Source organism: Diabrotica virgifera, chromosome 5, assembly GCF_917563875.1.
Source record: "Diabrotica virgifera virgifera chromosome 5, PGI_DIABVI_V3a".
Taxonomy (NCBI): Eukaryota; Metazoa; Arthropoda; class Insecta; order Coleoptera; family Chrysomelidae; genus Diabrotica; species Diabrotica virgifera.
Window position 1 is genome coordinate 183,636,621 of NC_065447.1, and position 19,058 is coordinate 183,655,678.

At 32.6% G+C, this 19,058-nt stretch overlaps 1 protein-coding gene and 1 non-coding gene across 3 annotated transcripts in view; both read left to right on the top strand.

Moving 5' to 3' along the window:
• The window catches only part of LOC114333148 (esterase FE4), a 71,596-nt gene that overhangs the window by 43,733 nt on the left and 8,805 nt on the right, over positions 1–19,058 (top strand). Inside the window, exons 7-10 of one of the 2 annotated variants that reach the window (XM_028282972.2) lie at positions 2,995–3,187; positions 4,913–5,070; positions 9,118–9,232; positions 13,895–14,030. In XM_028282972.2, the coding sequence (XP_028138773.1) occupies positions 2,995–3,187; positions 4,913–5,070; positions 9,118–9,232; positions 13,895–14,030 (602 nt within the window). The remainder of the gene's footprint in view (positions 1–2,994; positions 3,188–4,912; positions 5,071–9,117; positions 9,233–13,894; positions 14,031–19,058) is intronic. The other variant, XM_028282974.2, reaches the window with a different exon arrangement.
• LOC114333151 (U6 spliceosomal RNA) lies at positions 14,209–14,315 on the top strand. The gene has a single exon (XR_003652907.1). It is a non-coding gene; the product is annotated as a U6 spliceosomal RNA (small nuclear RNA).

Consider the following 19,058-nt stretch of genomic DNA (forward strand, 5'->3'; position numbering starts at 1 on the left):
GTAGAAAGCTAAAGACCTGTTTTACATTTTGTGGAACACGCATGTCCTTAATAGCAGCTATCTTGTCTGGGCAGGGGGTGAAACCATCCTGATTAACAATATGTCCAAGATATTTTACCTTATCGGTACTGAAAACACATTTGGCACGATTAACGTGAAGTTTAAAAATTTTTAGTCTTCTAAGAACCTCATCCAAATCTTTGAGATGCCTTTCAAAATAGGAGACGTTATTATGAGGTCATCTAAATAAACAAGCTTAGAGGTATGTGGTAAGCCTGATTTGAAACGTTCTATAAGACGCTGAAATGTAGCTGGTGCTGTCCTTAATCCAAAGGGCATAGCAGTATACCTATATGTACCAAAAGGAGTGATAAATTATGTTTTATCTCTGTCTTCCTTCTTCACTGGTAACTGGTTATGTCCACTTCTTAAATCTAACGTGGTAATGAAAAAGGCCTTGGCAGTAGAATGAAGTAAATCATCAATTCTAGGTAATGGGTATTGAATAGGTACAGTAATATTATTCAAACGCCTATAATCAACACAAAGTCTCATTTTTCCACCAGGTTTTGGAACTAAAACCACTGGGAATACATAAGGTGACTCACATTCTTTGATGATTCCATCTTCTAGGAGTTCGTCTAGTAAAGAACGCGGAATTTCCTTCTGAGCAGATGCAAGACGATAAGGAGGTTGGAAAATCGGATTATCATCTGTCAACTGGATACTATGTTCAGCATATGGGGTTTGTTCTTTACTCTATTCAAAAACTGAAGAATGTGTTTGAGTTAACTGCTCCAATTGAAGTCTTTCATTGGGATTTAAATTTTTAACATCAGTAGGGTCAAGTTGTAGTTCTATCTGAGAAATAACACAAGAGGTATTTTATATCTGCTCCTAAAAAAAATTTAAAGTTTGTAAGGGATCATCCTCAAAGAACCACTGCCATTTAGGTATATTTAACATCATTTGAACATCTGAAGTAAAATCTATACCAAAGAGTGTTTTATTATTTTCATGCTCAGGTATTGCAAGGAAAGTACTGGGAATTTTCCTTCCTCGTAGATCTACAATAGCATTATAAATATTCTAGCCTGTACTTGGCGTACATGTCCATCTGCTAAAGTAATATTTAGTTTGGTCTCTTCGTGGGGTAAATTTATTGAACAAAATGTTTAAATAAAAGATTACCTGCAATTGTATTTCTAGCGCCAGAATCGATATAGACTAACCCATGTCTTCCAACAATACTAACTTCGATCAACGGTCTAGACATGAGGGATACTGCACATACATCTGTGTAAAGCACATATAGACTTGAAGTGTGAGTGGTAGTAGCTGAATTTGTAGAGGTGAGCTGATTGCTCGAACTGCGACAAGTAGGACATTGGGACCTTATATAACCAGATGCTCCGCATCCATAGCATGTAACTCTAGATCCATTTGAAACTTGAGAAGTACTGGATTGACTTCTTTGTTGAGTTGCAGCAAATTTACGACAATTTTCTTGCACATGCCCAAAATTATTACAAAACGACATTTTGGTCTTGATCTGGTAAATTTGCTGTCATTATTTCCAGAGGGTTTGTTTCCAACCAGTGTATTATCTTTATCTTTAGACTTTTCTTCAAAACTATCTTCAATCGCTCTTGATTTAATTTGATCTCTCGGAAGGCTATTTATAATTCTACGATTGAGTAAAGCATAGACCATGTCAATTTGATGAGTTATGTGTAGCTCATTTGGTTTTGGCAACCTAGCAATGAGTGCACGAAAAGAATTAACAAAGATATCTGTCGGTTCGCTCTCACCTTGATCACGGGAAACAGTTCTTCGAAAATTTTATATGGTGGCATATTTAAACCATAAGAGTGTCTTAACGCCTTCAAAACATCATCCCAAATAAGGATTGTGGATTGGATACCTTAAAACCAAGTTGCAGCATGATGATCTAATAATATTGGCAAACCTTTTATTGCATTTCCATCTGAAATGTTAATACAGTCTTTAAAAATGGTAATGGCATTTATAACTGCTTCTACATCTTTATTTTTATTGCCAGAAAATCTGGAAGAAAAACTTGAAAAGTTTCCACTTTTAGTAATGTTTTGGGCCTGATTTTGGACAACTACTTTTGTCATACTAGCCATTAAACTTTGAAATTGTTCATTGGTCATCATTATAGCAGCAGGGGGAACAGCAGACTGGTCTTGTTGCATGGAAGCGGGACCAGCAGTCTCGTCTTGTTGCATGGTAACAGATGATTCACGATCAAGTAAACAGTTTTTGGATTCTGAGCTAAGTTCTGAAATTTCTGTGAACTTAGAGGCACTTCTGAGGTTATAGTTGCTCATTAGACGATATCCAAATCATAGGATAGTCCAAACTGACATTCATACAGGCATACAGCACATTGAAACCAAAGCGTTGGTATTTTAGCACAAAAATGCAGTTTAAAAGGATTTTCAACAGCAAAGAGTATACAGTATAAACACTCTTGAAGCTGGTCACTGTAAGTTACCTTTAAGAACTTATATTCGCAAATAACAGTCTCACAAAGCCTTTTTGTTGGTTCTTTTCCTTCGCACAAAAGGTATTGGTTCACTTCTTGTGTTAAAAGGACGTTGGGTCGCAATTCTTGTAGGATTGCCTGGGAAATAAACGTGCAAACAGTTTATTTTAGGTTTAATATATTTGTGTGAGACGTGTTGATTTGTGTCTAACAACTATTGTAAAAGTAACAAGTAATATTTAAAAAAACAGTCTAGGCGTGACCAAGCATATTTATAACTTCTCTCCCTGAAGTTAGTTGCAGAACTCGAACTGTCACTAATTCAGTTAACGTACGTCTACACCTATTAGGTAAAGGCACGCGCACACTTATTCTTCTTGCTACAGTGCACATTTGTAATAAGGTAGGTTAGATAAAATAAGTAGGTTTTAATACTGGTACAAAGTGAATAAATAATGAGGCAATAATATTTTGTTTTTTAGTCGCAATTCCTGAATGCGGAAAATCCTGTAAAAATTGGATCCATTGAAAATATTTGGCTACCAGTAGTAGAAAGAGATTGTGACCAAGATATTTTAATTGGCTCTCCAATGCATCAGGCATTTATTGATGGCAGCTTTATAAAAGTTCCTATGGTTGCTGGTTTTACAACAGCAGAAATTGTCTTTTATCCTGGTCAGTATATTATTTTTAATCTTATTATTAATTTAATTATTATACAGTAATTTTCAGATAAAACTATCCGCCTTAAATAACTTTTGAACCACTGATTTTTAGAAAAAAAAAGCAAAAACACGTAAAATATTACTTAAAGGGGGAGACATTATGCCATATTTAAGCTTGCCGTGAAATGCATCCTCTCACCCCCTAGCAGCCCTTATTTTTAAACGCTTTTATTTAGTTTAATAGTTTGCGTCAAATTTTTAGACGTTAATTTGACTGTCTTTTCTTCAATGCAAATGAATGAAAATTTGCAGACATATGCATTCGCGGGAACAATACACGAATAGTCAATAAAAATTTTTTCATTTTTATTAATTGTTTAAATAAAAAAAAACGATTTTAATGAAAAGCGCTTAAATTCTCTTGTTTTTTACAATGTAAAAACTTGAAACTTTTACGGATTTTATAGCTAATGATATGAACAATATATAATTTCATATGTTGAAAATAAAGTTTCAAATTTTTTGCCGATTCCGACTACTTTTCATGGTAGTACATCATATATGTTTTATACATATTTTAATAAACATGACGATATATTTTATTGTTTATAAAGTGTAAGACTAAAAAGTAAAAAATAAAAAAACATTTTTAAGAAACGCTTTTCTTTAGCTACGAGTGACTAAAATTTAAAATATTATAAAAATCAACTAAAAAGTAAAAAATAAAAAAAATTGAAAAATCTAACACATTCGTTAAAGAAAAGCGTGGGGCGAAAACCGTTTATTCGATGAACACGCGCCACGCTTTTCTTTGACGGATGTGTTAGATTTTTTCAATTTTTTTATTTTTTGCTTTTTAGTTGATTGTTTATAATATTTTAAATTTTAGTCACTCGTAACTAAAGAAAAGCGTTTCTTAAAAATGTTTTTTTCATGTTTTTTTATCTTTAATTACCTCCAACTTTTTTTATTTTGTATTTGGATTCACCTCTTTGTACTCATTTCAAAAATATATAACACTTTATTCTTAAAGTGATTATTTTATGAGAAAAATAACTACAAATGCAAGAAAACTGGATCGAAAAAATAATTTTTTATCAGTTTTATTAGATATAAACATTTAGAATAAACATTTAACTACCAATTTAACCATAATTATTCAAAATGACTTTTGAAATTATGAATGATTATTGTTAAAATTTTAAATAATTATTGTTAAAATTTTGAATAATTATTGTTGAAATTTTTGGTAGTGATATGTTCATTCCAAATGATATAAAATTAAAAAAAAATAATTTTTAGTCAATCCAGTTTTGTTGGGTTTCGATTTATATTTCTTATAAACTAATCACTTTAGGCATCAAGTATACATTTTTGAAATCAGTACAAAGAGGAGAATGCAAATATCAAATAAAAATGGTGGAAGTAAATAAAAAAAATAAAGGATGATACAGGGGAATAGAGGGTGCCTTTCCCAGGAAGCTTAAAAATGGCATAATGTCTCCCCCTTCAAGTATTATTTCACGTGTTTTTACGTTTTTTCTAAAAATCAGTGGTTCAATAGTTATTTAAGGTGGATTGATCTGAAAAGATATGACGAACGAAAGTAATGACTCAAAGTATTTTTCAAATGTATTGTAAAGTAATATTTACATTCAGAATCCATGTTTTTTACTACTTATAGTGTTTCGATATTAATTAATACACACAAATTTTGATTAACTTGTCTTTTTAGATTATATAAACGTCTTAACTGATGCCAGTAAAATAGATGCGAACCCTGATTTCTTGATAGATGACAAATTACGAATAGCTAATAAGCTTGAAGCTGGGCGTAAACTAAAATATTCATATACCAAATCGTTTAAACAAGATCCAGATAGCTTAATACAGGTAAAATTCAGCAACCTTTTGCAAATCTTTTAAATAAATAATATTGGTTTTCTATTTTAAATTGAAATAATCAAAACATGAAGAGGGTGAAAATAATACATATTATGCTATGCCGACCACACGATTATTTAAATAATTTTGTTTAATAACCAAGAACTTAAAAAGAACTCTAGGGCAATGTACACAAAAAAGAGTTAATAATGTTTAAAAGTTGAATAGATAAAATTTAATGTCATATAATAAACTAATACTATACTGTTAGGAGAAGCGATACTATACAGGGTGTCCAGAAACTCTACCGACAAACGAAGACAGGAGATTCTTCAGATAATTTTAAGATAATTTAACTCAATTCACTTAGTCCGAAAATGCTTCCTAAGGGAGCTAGAGCTCTTTGAAGAAGGCGTCTTGTAATTAGTTTTTGTTAAATACCTCCAGAACGCTTCTATTTAGAAAAACAAAAATTGGTACGCGTATTTACCTACAAGATATAAATCTAATCCATCCATTGCAAATTTCTAGTACCGATCATAGGTGTCCGTTTTGGGTAGGGCAACGGTTATTTTATCGCATAACTTTTTTATCTTTAACTTTTATGCATTTCTGACACGGGTTATGAAATTTTGAAGTATTCCAGTACTAAAAGGACTTCTTGTTTTAAATCGGTAGGATACACCGTTTTCTAGAAAAATCGATTTGAAAATTTTTCGCTTTTTAAATAAAAAAAAATTAAAAAAAAACTGTTTAGAAAGACGAAAACTGGTACATCTATTTATATTCCAGAGATAAATCGATTTCATTATTTGCGAATTTCTAGTACTGGTCATAGGCGTTCTTTTTGGGTAGGTCAACAGTTATTTTATAGCATAACTTTTTGTCTTGAATTTTTGGCATTTTTGACACTAGATTATTAAAGTATGAGGTATTCGAGTACTAAAAGTTACTCTTACTTTATGTTGGTAAAATACTTCGTTTTTTGTTGAAAAGTTCTTTCAATTTTTTTTCAAATTCCAAAAACGAAAAACTTTCAAATAGATTTTTCTAGAAAACGGTGGGTCCTACCGACTTAAAGTAAGAGTACCTTTTGGTACTAGAATACCTCACAATTTAATAATCCGGTGTCAAAAATGCATAAAAGTTAAGGACAAAAAAGTTATGCGATAAAATACCCGTTGCTATGGATTTGCAATGGATGGAATCGATTCATCTCTGAAAAGTAAATATGCATACCAATTTTCGTTTTTCTAAATAGAAGCGTTCTGGAGGTATTTAAGAAAAACTAATTTCATGGCGCCATCTTCAAAGAGCTCTAGCTCCCTTAAGAAGCATTTTCGGACTAGGTGAATTGGGTTAAATTGTCTTAAAATTATCTGAGGAATCTCCTGTCTTCGTTTGTCGGTAGAGTTTCTGGACACCCTGTATAATATATTATATTATGTTAGGTACATAAAAGTACAGAAAGGTTGAATATTACTGAATAAATTAATTTTTAGGGAATAGGTCACTTTGAAGAAAAAATCCTAGCCAAGTAGATTTTTATTTTTAAATTCTGATTCTTGGCATACAGTTGGGTCCATGATTCTTTACCCGTGCGTCATCATTTAAAGCATACGAAATAAGTCGGAAATCTATTCCACGCAACAGCAAGTGACAGAAAGTGGCTACTGCTCTGATCACGGATTATATTAAAAAAGTTGACGTTATCAAATAAATAAAACGTAAAATGTTAGTTTTGCTTTAAAATTTTGGTGCAGAATTACAGCTAAATTTGAAGTAGCTTAATAAATCCTTAATATCATTAATCTAACTAAATATTTGTAATATAAATAATATTTGACAATAAAATACTTTTTTTTTTGTTATTTGTTTCATTTTACGGGAATTTAACCATTCTTTAACTGTAAATGAGGTTAAATTTGTATGAAAATAACGGAAAAATGGAATACACTTACCTTAAAATTTTAATCTCTAATATAAAATTAGCAGTGAAAACAGCTGTTTGTGTAATATAAATAACTTCTAAGGGCAAAAATAGGACAAAAAAAGCAAAAAATCAAACAAACTGACAGTGACAAATAAACAAACCAGAAACGTCACAAACACAAATTGTACTTAAAATTTGAAGACGTCCCAAGAGTCTTTTTTGTACATATCTCTTTTCGATGTACTGAGCCTACACTGTTCATAAAAATAACATGTGTCTTTGCTTCATAACAGGCGGTAGCTAAGTTTGTCTTTAGTTTCATGCGTGGAAGACAAAATGATGCTAGATAAAAAGTATGTGTTTTATCTCGCCAGGTATTAATGACGCACGGGTAAAGAACTCTGGACTCAAGTGTATATATCATACTAGTGACGTCATTCACTTAGGTACGATGATAAGATAATCGATGATTTTTTTTAAATGAGAATAGGGGTCGTGTGCTAGCTCATTTGAAAGGATCACCTAACCAGGACTGAATCAATCACACTTTGATTTATTAATTTTAAAACTATTTAATTTCAGTGGCGGCTCGTGACAATTTCAGTTGGTGGGGCATGGGCCCAATATAAATTTGACGAAATTATAATAAGAAAAATAAATAATGAAAAACATAGCTCAAAAAAATTTATACAGGTACTGTACTGAACTGACTCAATAGCACGCACACACACATACTCGTACAACCCCAGCCTCGAGGGACATGTGTGTTCCAATGGAACAGCGGGACACATTTTCGAAGATCAAACCGGCCATACTCCATAATGGAGTGGTACCTATCTGACACCCAAGCTATAATACCACCTCTTTCCATCGAAGGACATAACAAGTGGGGAGGCTTTGCACTGAACGTTACTTTGGATGCCCTGGGTAATGGGATATCCTCTTATTACTTTATGTGGTTAAGCCACCTGACTTTATGGATAGCTATAAAAGCTTTTCTTCATATTAATGTCTTAGTTGTCGTTAGAATTACAACAATACTTAAAACAAGAGTGTTTGACCAGTGCATACTCCCAGTTCTTACACACGCGTCCCAAACATGGACCTTGACCAAAGCAAACATGAATAGAATAATGAAGACACAAAGAGCCATGAAGAGAGCAATGTTAGGAGTAAAATTAACAGACAAAAAAACAAAAATCAAAGACGCAGGACAACATACAGCCAGGCTAAAATGGAGCTTCGCAGGGCATAACGCCAGACAAACGGGCAATAGGTGGAATACCACGATACAACAATGGAGGCCATGGACAGGAAAGATATCAAGAGGGCACCCCAGATGAGATGGGGGGACGACCATTAAGGGAAGCCTATATTCAAAATTAAACGAATTGAAGGGCAAAAGAAGAACGAATGACTTAGTTTATTTATTACTTAATCTCTTATTTATTTATTACACTTAATCGTTTAATTTCATTCTTTTTCTCTATCCATAAAGTATGAAAAGGACTTTGTAATAAATAGTCTACTTTGTTCATTTTAAATTAACGTTATCACAGCCAAACAGCTTATTAACTACACAGAAGGGCCACACAAAACGGGCCCCTAAACAGCTTATACGGCCTGCCTAGTATTATTGATGACATACAGCGGAAAAACATATGCAATGCAATACAGCCGGTACCTACATAACTGCAACGACTAGTCAAAGAAATACTATTTGGACCACGGGCCAGTGGAAACAGACCCACCGGACGATTCCATGCGGCCAGTGCACTGTGCAGTACATGGTGACAATTTATTAATAGAGAAGTAGGTGCGTGATTGTGCAATATATTATTCTTATATCACGGGGGAAAACGATATAGATGAGCAAATAAATTATTTAATGCATATTTATATAAAATATTATATTAATAAAATCATAACTAAAAATTTACATATATTACATATTTTTTGGTGGGGTCCGGCCCCTCTGGCCCCTAAGGACGCTCCGCCACTGTTTAATTTATTTATTAAAACATATTTTTTATTAAAACACATTAATTATATATAATTCTTAAAAGATAATAAGACATATGTTATTTTTATAACAACTTTCTTAATTTATTCTTTTTTTTCAGTATCTTAGTGATAATTTCTATACGACCCCTATACTTCGCCAAGCAGAATTAGCCATGAAGCATGTTCCAGTATACATTTACCAGTTTTCAGATGCTTATAATAGCCGATTTGAAAGTAAGTATTCAATAAAAGTACAGTCGAACCCGCTTATTAAGAGACCGGTTACAGGAATATCCCGGTTTAAAGAATAGAAATTTGAGGTCCAGAAACCTTTCTACTAGCCAACAATGATCGGTTATTAGAATATCCCAGTTATAGGAATACTTTCCTTGGCACGAAGGCTATTCCAATAAGCGGGTTCGACTCTAGTAGACAAATACAAATATTTAGGAAGATTGGTTAGTCAAAACGCAGAACAAACTTATTCTTCTTTAGGTGCCGTGTCTGTATTCAGACGTTGGCCGTCATCATGTTTACAATTTCCTGAAATCTCTCTCTATCGGCTGCTACGCGAAATAATTCTTCTACTGTGCAGCCACACCATTGTCTAATATTACGCAGCCATGAAAATTTCTTTCGACCAATCCATCTCTTTCCCTCCACTTTTCCTTGTATTATAAGGCGAAGCAGATGGTATTTAGGTCCTCTAATTATATGGCCAAAGTATTCTGTTTTTCTCCTCTTTATGATGCTTATGAGCAGACGTTCCGAATTCATCATTTGAAGAACATCTTCATTAGAAGTGTGCGAAACCCACGATATCTTTAGGATTCGTCGATAGCACCACAATTCGAATGCTTTTATTTTGTTTAGCATTGTGGTTTTTAACGTCCATGTCTCACAACCATACAATAGCACACATAACATTTCAGCACCTTTTTTCGAATATTCATCGACAGGTTTCTATTACATAAAACTGGTTTCCAGGTCATAAAAGCCTTCCGTGATATTTCGATCCTAGTTATTATCTCTTCATCAGAGTCACAATTTACATTTAACCAGCTGCCAAGGTACTTGAACTGATTCACCCGTTCTAACTCCTCTCCATCAAGAGAAAGCTGACCTTGATCTATATTAATCTTTCCAACTCCCATCCACTTTGTTTTTGAAATGTTGATTTTAAGGCCTCTCCGATAGCTTGCTTCACTGACTAGATTTAGTAGTGTCTGAAGATCTTGTAAATTTTCATCAAGAATGGCTGTATCGTCAGCGTATCTAATATTGTTGATTACTTCTTTGCCTAGCCTTACTCCCTCTTGTCTGTCATCCAAAGCCTCCCTAAAGATTTCTTCAGAGTACAGATTAAAAAGGGTGTGTGATAAAACACAACCTTGTCGTACTCCACGTTTTATCGGCAGTTTTTCAGTACGACTGTCTCCAATTTGGATAGAGGCTACTTGATTGTAATATAAGTATTTCAGCAGTCTTATATCGTAGTGGTCAAGTCCTGCTGCCTGCAGGTAATCGAAAAGTGTATCATGTTGCACTCGGTCGAATGCCTTCTCGAAGTCGATGAAACAAACATAAACGTTCTTTCGGAATTCACAACTTTTTTGTAATAGAACGCGCATACAAAATAGTGCTTCTCTAGTTCCTAGACCATTTCTAAATCCAAATTGCTTATTACCCATTCTAGTTTCGCACAGAAGGAATACTCGGTTTTGTATAATACGTAAAAGTATCTTAAGTGCGTGACTCATCAAACTGATTATTCTAAAATCGCTGCATTTGGTGGGCCTGCTTTTCTTTGGTAATGTTATAAACAGTGACTCCAACCAATCATCTGGTATTTTTCCTTCGTTGTAAATTTTGTTAAAGAAAGTAGTCAAGTAGGTAATGTTTTCCTCATCTAAAAGTTTAAGCAACTCAACAGGGATTTGATCTGGTCCAGGTGCTCTATTGTTTTTGGCTTGTTGTATTGCTTTTATGACTTCTGACTTCAGTAGACTGGGACCTCTGTCTCATTGGTTGTCACAGGTAGTATTTTGGAGCATTTTCTCGCAGAACAAACACAGGAGATTAAAAGCCGAATAGAAATAACAATGGCAAAATTTGTGATATATAGTATTTTTGGGTGGCTCAGCATGTTCTTGTAACACTGATGATGCTCTTGCTACAGAGCGAAAACATTTTGTTTTTATATTTTTAGCCCTTTTGGGGCTTTTTAAATGAATACACTTTTTACCAAGACGAATTTTTCATTAAATTTATCTGCATATAAATTATCTGCAATGATTATATTGCAAAGAAATATGCTCTGAGTTTTCTGAGCTCTTTTTTTGTTTTCTTTAGTTTGAGTGTTGGTCCAGATTAATTTACCGAATGCTTAGGTGGATGTTTTTCCCGTACCGTTTTCTACATCTCTCATACAAATAGGTTCCATCTTGTCTTATCATTGACCCTAAATACTAAACAGTCTTACAACTCTAAATAGCCTTCTAAACTTAAGTTCGAATCTGTAATCCCGGATACAATACAAGTATTCGGTAATACACATATTTATCTTGAGTCGCCATAGCTCACACTTTTCCTTTAATTTGCTTATCATATTTGTTGGAAAATCAAAAGCCACTTTCAAAACTTCCGGTTCCTCAAAAAATCGCATTTCCACTTACCTCCGAAGAAACACTTCCACTTCCGACCTCTCGAAAAGTTGGAAGCAAGTAACGCCACGCCGCGCCGCTCTCTCGCTTTCAGCATTTTTCACCGTTTGTAAGTTAAGTTCTCATCTAAAATTAAGTTCTCATTCTCTCTCAATTAAGTAGTACAAGTGCAAAGTAGCTTTGTTAAGTTTATAAGTGATTTTCATTGTTCTCATATTCAAAATGATAAATCAGTACATCAAGTGAAAATCAGTGCAGTGTATAATTTCACCTCTACAAGAAAAGGAAACAGAACCAGTCACCTACACACGCAAAGTCCTGTAATCTGTAAGTACCTACAATACTTATCCTCAAATTCAACAGGTCGTCACGGGGTTTGACGCCCAAGGAGGGAATTTGTGGCGCTTAACCCTCCGTATTTCCCCCTAATATTATGATAATTAATATAATATATTCTCTTGTACGAGCATGCCCATTGTCCACATCGACCTTTTCAAAGCCATTGATGTAAATGAAAAGTGTAAGTGGTAGACCACATCCCTGTGTAAGGCCTTTTGTTGCCATGATTGCTTTTGTTATTTCATTACCTAACTTTATTTGTACCTATGTGCCTTGATACAGTCTTTGTGCCTTTTAAACAAGGCGAAAACGGTAGGTTCGTTGGAAAAAATATTCCCATGAGAATTTTTTGCATAATAACATTCGTGAGACACCCCAGAATAAGGTTCAAGAAGTCGCCTACGCAAAAAGTGGTCCATTTTTTTAACAAACTTTTTTATTCAAATTGTAAAAATCAATATTTTTGGTCCGGATAATTTTTTTTTATATTTTTGGACCATTCTGGACAAAAAAGACCTCTTGTAATTTTTTCTAATGTTGATCGTTTTCGAGTTATAAGCAATTTTAAATTTGGAAAACACGAATATGGCCATTTTTAAGAGTTAATAATTCTGTTAAAATTTATTATTTTGAAAGTCAGAAAGTGACTAAATCAAATTTAATGACCCTACATGATCCCGAAGAAATTTGTGTCATTAATTTATACTAAGCGGTTATTTTTAATTATTAACAATGAGCGGTAAGATTGTATTGACGCGGGTGTAAATGTGAGTGCGAGTAAGATGCACCATTGACTGCCGGAATAGCATCTCTCTCGCACTCACCATTGATGGCTGCCTAATACGTGCATAGCGCTCATTATTATTTTTACTTAAAAATAACAGCTTAGTAATAAAATAATGACAAAAATTTCTTCAGCATCTTGTAGAGGGGGCTTTAAGATTTGATTTAGTCACTTTCTGACTTTCATAATAATAACTTTTAACCGAGTTTTTAAGCCTTGAAAATCGCCATTTTTCGTTTTCTTCAATTTTAAATTGCTTATAACTAGAAAACGATCAACTTTAGAAAAAAATTACAAGAGACATTTTTTATCCAGAATGATCCCAAAAATCTTAGAAAAATTATACGGGCCAAAAATATTGATTTTGGCAATTTGAATAAAAAAAATTGAAAATTTGGACCAGTTTTCACGTGGGCGACTTCTTGAACCTTATTCTGGGATGTCTCGCGAATATGATTATGGAAAAAAAATCTCATGGGAATATCTTTTTCCAACGAACCCGCCGTTTTCGCCTTGTCTGTTTGTGTTATATTCACCCGTTTCTCTCTAACTTGAATTTTTGCATTTTTCTCATTGCTTCCCAAAGTTGTTTACTGGGCACAATATCGTTTTTCGCTTTATTCTTTTCTGTCACGTCTTTCATGATGAATATATTATTTAGACATGATCTGGCTTTTCGGAATCATACTTGTTCTTCGCCGTAATGGTCTATTTATGCTATTTTATTTTTTCTTTTATAACTTTGGAAACATTCTCGCTATTGAAGGCATTACATTGATCCCTCTATAGTTGTTTGTTGACTTTTGTCACCTTTTTTGAAAATGGAGGACATCTATGGCAGATTTCTCTCATCTCGAATTTCTTTCCCCGCTTCAATACTCGTATACAGGATTCGATTCTTGCTCTTCCATACTTCAGCACTTCCATTTAGATGTTCCCTGATCCTGGGGCATTGTTATATTCAGATTTCTTTACTGCTTTAGTTATGTCTTTTAGATTATATTAAATAACATTAGTTTTTACAGTATATATAATTATTTTTATTTATTATATATTTATTATATAATTTTAAACAGTTTGTGTATTTATTTGCTTTTTATTTTTTTGTAGTTCAAGGAGAAAAAGTTACTGCACATACATCAGATTTGCCGTTAATTTTTTACAACGCCCAGAATGTTACATATCCCGAAGGTTATTTAACGCAGAGAAGATTTTTGAAATTATACACCAATTTCATTAAATATCAGTACGTATGTTTAGTTTTAAATAATAAAAAGCATTCATTTTTCTTAACAAGCTACCAACTTTTAACAACAAAATTGGAACTACTTCAATTTATTAATTAAACAAATGTTCCCAAAAAAATTTATATTACTTATATACGAGAAGATAAGTGCAATTTATTTAGATATAGATAACACCACTTATACACGATTCGGCTTATACATACATTAAAATTGAAACGATACAGATATTAGCATGGCCACTTCACAAAGATGACAGGCAAAATCATGAAGAGCTCTACATGTTGTATCTTTTAGCTGAATGTTGTTCTGAAGCTATTTCCTTGTGGCATTTTTATAATTACGTATTTTTTATGGGAAATAAGCCACAATTTTACTAAAAAATGAATTTATTAACGTTTCGAAGCCCAAATCGGGTTTCGTTGTCAAAATACAAAATACTATTAAAATAAAACAAACATGTTGTTGCTAAGTAAAAAAATTCTTCTAATAATTTATTTAATCTGACTCATTTATATTGGCAATTCAGACGTATATTATACATTTTAAAGTAGAAGACTTTAAAATGATATCGCCAATATTTATGAGTTGCGTTCCTGGGACGACTTTACTAAAAGATAGTTCATTCGATTACATGAAATCTATCCCAACTCAAGAATATCCGTCGCAAAAAATCATAGCATGTGATCTGTCTTTAAAAAGACAACCAAATGCAACGATGACAGTAAAATTCTCGCGTTAGAGATTCCATAGTAAATCACGAGGGAAAACCAGGAAAAAACCTCGTGATACTATCCCGACATCGTAAGTATTTGGTCTTACATTTAATCTACCTTCAAAAAACTAATACCAAATTCTGACTTTAATATGTTTAAATTATAAATAATATTAATATTACATAGATATACAATAAGTAATACTAAAATATAAAATTTGTACTAACTCGATATGTTATTGACTTACTAATCGTGGTATTTTCTTTCTATTGACTTCCTCTTTCAGTATGGGTAACCACATCCTACTGCATTCTACCGAGGAATTTGCGACACAATGGTTTCATTTAGCATAATTAGAGCCGCTTCTTTGATTTTTCTCTTTTTACTATCTGATTCTTTCAGGACTATACTTGAATCTCTCCACTGAACTCTATGTTCATTATCCCATGCGTGTTGACATATCTGAGATCTATCAAATTCTCTGTTTTTAATATAAGACTGATGTTCACTTATTCTAACGTTTAATGGTCTTGATGATTCACCTAAATAAAATTGTTCGCATTCACAAGGTATTCTATAAATGCAATTCTTTGTTCTTTCTTGTTCATCGTTAGGGTTAGGTTTAGTTTTAGATAGAATAGATCTCAATGTGTTTGTTGTTTTGAATGTTGTTGAAATGTTGAATTTATTTCCTATCGTTTTAAGTTTCTCGGATAGTCCTTTTATATATGGTATTGTTATTTTCCTCGTATTATTTCTTGTGAATGTTGTAGGATCCCGTTCTAAGTTGTTCTGTTCCATTCGATCTAATCTTGTCAATTCCTTATTTATAAACGATAAAGGATAATCATTTTTTAATAAAACAGATGTTAACAATTGTTTTTCTTCTAAAAATGAATTTTCGTTAGAACAAGTAATTTTGGCTCTATCATATAAGGATTTAATGATTCCCTTTTTAACGTTGATGTTGTGATTTGATTTGTAATTGAGATATCTGTTGGATATATTTTTAGTAATATTGTAATTTTAGTAAAGTCGTCCCAGGAACGCAACTCATAAACATTGGCGATATCATTTTAAAGTCTTCTACTTTAAAATGTATAATATACGTCTGAATTGCCAATATAAATGAGTCAGATTAAATAAATTATTAGAAGAATTTTTTACTTAGCAACAACATGTTTGTTTTATTTTAATAGTATTTTGTATTTTGACAACGAGACCCGATTTGGGCTTCGAAACGTTAATAAATTCATTTTTTTAGTAAAATTGTGGCTTATTTCCCATAAAAAATACGTAATTTTAGCTGAATCTATGGAAATCTCGCTATATAAGACAGCTATATTTATAGTTTTAACTAAAACGTTCATTTTGTAATGCCGATCTAACAATCAAATGAAATTACTGCAAAAGATATGTGTCATCTCCGTTTCTTACTTCTGTTGACAAATGACAAAAATTCTCCGATATTAGTGGTGCTATAATATATGGTTCCTCTAATGTTTCTCAACTTTAAAAATCCCAGTGAAACTATATTTCTTCAAGTCTACTTTTGCTTCTTAGCATGCAAAATGATGTATGCTATGCTGCCAACGTACGCTTGAAATGGTAAGGTTTTTTGACTTTACCATGAACAAATCTCTGTATTTTGTAATGTATTTTTAGTGTAAGAGTCCTTTGAGCCCGTATTTTATGTTTTTAATGATCCAATCACAACCTACAACACCAGTAGACAATTTTTTCCAAAAGTCAGACAAGGTTTTTTTTCTACCAATAAAAAACTGCATAACAAGTAGAAGTTTTTTAAAATCTTACAAGGGATCCCTCTCTCTTTATCGCGGTATTTTGAAATTATTGACCATAGCTCTATAAGCTGTGGGTGGCTGTATAAGCCGAAAGTGCTCAGCTAGGATTTATATAATTTACACACTTCAAAATTACGCTTCTCCCTGTCTTTCAGTAGTCATAAGTGTGTACAAAAACTTTTTGAGTCCTTACATTCATATATACAGGGTGTCCAGAAACTCTACCGACAAACGAAGACAGGAGATTCTTCAGATAATTTTAAGATAATTTAACCCAATTCACTTAGTCCGAAAATGCTTCCTAAGGGAGCTAGAGCTCTTTGAAGATGGCGTCTTGTAATTAGTTTTTCTTAAATACCTCCAGAACGCTTCTATTTAGAAAAAAAAAAATTGGTACGCTTATTTATCTACAAGATTTAAATCTAATCCATCCATTGCAAATTTCTAGTACCGATCATAGGCGTCCGTTTTGGGTAGGGCAAAGGTTATTTTATCGCATAACTTTTTTATCTTTAACTTTTGTGCATTTCTGATACTAGATTATAAAATTGTGAAGTATTCTAGTACTAAAAGGGACTCTTGTCTTAAATCGGTAGGACACACCGTTTTCTAGAAAAATCGATTTGAAAATTTTTCGCTTTTTAAATAAATAAAAAAAAATTCAAAAAAAAAACTGTTTAGAAAGACGAAAACTGGTACGTTTATTTATATTCCAGAGATAAATCGATTTCATTAATTGCGAATTTCTAGTACTGGTCATAGGCGTCCGTTTTGGGTAGGTCAACAGTTATTTTATAGCATAACTTTTTGTCTTGAATTTTTGAGCATTTTTGACATTAGATTATTAAATTATAAGGTATTTGAGTAACCAAAGTTACTCTTACTTTATGTTGGTAAAATACTTCGTTTTTTGTTGAAAAGTTCTTTCAATTTTTTTTTCAAATTCCAAAAACGAAAAACATTCAAATCGATTTTTCTAGAAAACGGTGTGTCCTACCGACTTAATGCAAGAGTACCTTTTAGTACTAGAATACTTCACAATTTAATAATCCGGTGTCAAAAATGCATAAAAGTTAGGGACAAAAAAGTTATGCAATAAAATACCCGTTGCTCTACCCAAAACGGACGCCTATGACCGGTACTAGAAATTTGCAATGGATGGAATCGATTCATCTCTTAAAAGTAAATAGGCATACCAATTTTCGTTTTTCTAAATAGAAACGTTCTGCAGGTATTTAAGAAAAACTAATTTCATGGCGCCATCTTGAAAGAGCTCTAGCTCCCTTAAGAAGCGTTTTCGGACTAGGTGAATTGGGTTAAATTGTCTTAAAATTATCTGAGGAATCTCCTGTCTTCGTTTGTCGGTAGAGTTTCTGGACACCCTGTATATTATAAGCCCTGCAGTATTTCATATATTATGGTTTAAAGTCAAGTTTTCGAGCCAATTGCACTGTATATATTCAGAACCACCAATAATCCGTAATGTTTAAGTTCAATCAACATTAAATATTCATATATTCTGCCCAACTTTTAGCAATATAACTCTTGACTGGTTTGTAACATAAAAATCCCGAACATTGTTGTAGCCGTATCCAATCCAAGTCAAATTTCGCATTACTTTCTGTAAAAAATGCACATATTCATTTATACTGCAAGATCTTATGGAGAAATTTACGTAATTTCGTATAGTGTCCTATTTTCTGGTAGGAAGTGTTAAACAAGTTAAACTGTGACAAAATAGCCCGATCAGGGAACACAAAATTTTACGAAAACCTCCAAAAAAATACAGGAAGGATGAAAATTTGGGAATAGGTATTTGAAATGGTCTATTAATATATTTAAATCAAAGCGCATTTAAATCAAAGCGAACACGAATGAACGAACGAATTCGTTCGTTAACTTTATTGTATTTGTACAGCGAATCGAGCGCAAATTGTACACAATCGAGATGTCGGTAAGTGAGCGAATCATCAAAGGAAATCGTTGTTCAATGTGGACAGTGGATAGAGGGTAGCGAACGAATTCGTTTAAAAGTACTGATTTAATTTATTTACAAACATTAGTTTGCGAGGGTTGTTTATTGTGTAGTTGTGAAAACATAATTTTGCAATATGGAATATGCCTATGAAACCCAAAATCGAAGCTATATAAAATAATAAACAGAAAAACTTATGTTTGTTTTAACATTTCTATAGGAATGGGTTGTGATGTCTCTGAACTAAAAAAATGAATTAGCTTCTGGCATCATTTAGGCGAGAAAGACAAAAAGAGGGTTCGAAGTGGTTTGCTTTTAAAAGCCTAATGTTTTTATTGGATAAATTTCAACCCAGAAACACTAATGAATTAACCAAATCAAATTAATTCCTAAAATTAATTAAAAGCAAATATATTTTGATACACCAATTTTACAATTTATTATTTGAACATAATATAGTCATAATATCAAGAGCAAGTAACTTTTTCGAGGAAAATTTTAAGAAAGCTGGTTCTTTATTATGTTATTTTCTAA